At 48.8% G+C, this 1573-nt stretch overlaps 1 protein-coding gene across 2 annotated transcripts in view; it reads left to right on the top strand.

Annotated features, from left to right (window-relative positions):
* Window positions 1–101: 101 nt before the first annotated feature.
* MBNL1 (muscleblind-like splicing regulator 1) overlaps window positions 102–1573 on the top strand; it is a 60171-nt gene continuing 58699 nt past the window's right edge. For both annotated transcript variants that reach the window (XM_010004715.1, XM_010004717.1), the window contains exon 1: window positions 102–275. In XM_010004715.1, coding sequence (XP_010003017.1) covers window positions 102–275 — 174 coding nt within the window. The remainder of the gene's footprint in view (window positions 276–1573) is intronic.

Raw genomic sequence — 1573 nt, 5'->3', positions numbered from 1 at the left:
AAGGTGGTGGGGAGGTGGCACTGTCATCGTTCCCGGTTGGTCGGTTCGGCTCCCCGCGTGTCCGCCCTCGTGGGAATTTTACCTGCCTGTAAGAGCTAAAGATGGCTGTTAGTGTCACGCCGATTCGGGACACAAAATGGCTAACACTGGAGGTGTGTAGGGAGTTCCAAAGGGGGACTTGCTCACGGCCAGACACGGAATGTAAATTTGCACACCCATCGAAAAGCTGCCAAGTTGAAAACGGACGCGTAATCGCCTGCTTTGATTCATTGAAAGTGAGTAAATGTTACATTATTTTCAAGGGTATGCAGTTAATGAAAGAAGCAGTTGTAGCCAGAGAAGTCCTGCAGCCCAAAAGGGAGTGATTGCTGGCTGCCAGCAGTGGGATGTTTCGCTGCTGTTATTTTATTGATGCTTGTTGATTTGTTTTGCTGTTTTCCTGGGGGAATGAAGGGAAAACACGCCTGGCAGGCATCAAGCCCTCCCATATGGTGCTTTGCCTCTAAATTATTCTTTGCTTCTAGCTGGAATAAAGGGCACTTCACGTAGAAACAGCAAAGTCACTGTAAGGATTCTTTGTTTTTAATAGCACAAACCACGTAAGCAATATGAGGATTTATTTCCATCTCGTAGCTACCAGCGGGTTGTTGGTGTCTCTGGACAGCTGATGGTGAATCTTAGAAGAGTGTTTTCCTCCCCGGGTTATTTGGATGTCTGTGAGCAGCCTGCTTGTGTTTCTGTGTCTGGGACTGCTGTGGTTATCCTGCCTTTTTCACAAATGCACTTGCTGACAGGGAGGATGCTGCTTAGCAGAGGGCAGGGTGCCCTGGAAGTGCAAGCAGGGCTGTAGCAGAGGGGGTGCAGCCTCACCATGATTTTTAGGGGGCATATCCAAGTTAGATGCTGTCAATGTGAGGTGGCTGCTGTTTTATGGTGGCTGTAGTTTCAGTAGTTAGCATTGGATTTGTGGATCCCAGCCCCCTCCCTTCCTTTTTTGATTAAATAACATTAACCTTTAAAATACTCATCCCACAAACAGTACAGCATTAATTCAGTAGAGTCATAAGAAATCAGAATTTGGGAAACAGATGCCTGTCAGATTTTCTTTACTACAGTTTTCTCTTCTTGGGACCAGGGGCTGGGAAAGAGAGCGGGGTCAGGCAGGGGCAGGGACATGCTGGGGTGGGCATCTGTACTGTCGAGGGGGGGCTGCACTGTTGTGGGGCAGGCAGAGCTGGGGGGCAGGTCACAGGGTTTGGTACCAGGCCTGCAGCACTGCTCAGTTCCAGAATGTGTCTACACATCAAGGTAGAGAGTGAATCTTTGAAATGCTCTTGCGCCTGAAATACCAGCCCCAGCACCCCCAGCCATGGTTTAACTTAGGGCAGTAAAAATGCTTTTTGTTTCTGCATTCAGATTTATTTTAAAATTACAGTCATTATAATGCACAGGGAGAGGAGAGGAACTAATTTTAAGAGGTGAAAACGTTTCTGTGCGTTCACGAGTGTTGATGTTGGGAGCCACCCTCGGCAAGGTGCGGCCTGGGGCCTCTGATGGCAGGGCCCCCGTGGCC

This window comes from Chaetura pelagica, unplaced genomic scaffold, assembly GCF_000747805.2.
Source record: "Chaetura pelagica isolate M959 unplaced genomic scaffold, ChaPel_1.0 scaffold829, whole genome shotgun sequence".
NCBI classification, from domain to species: Eukaryota; Metazoa; Chordata; class Aves; order Apodiformes; family Apodidae; genus Chaetura; species Chaetura pelagica.
The sequence above is the reverse complement of the archived record's forward strand: the minus strand, read 5'-3'. Positions and strand labels throughout refer to the sequence as shown.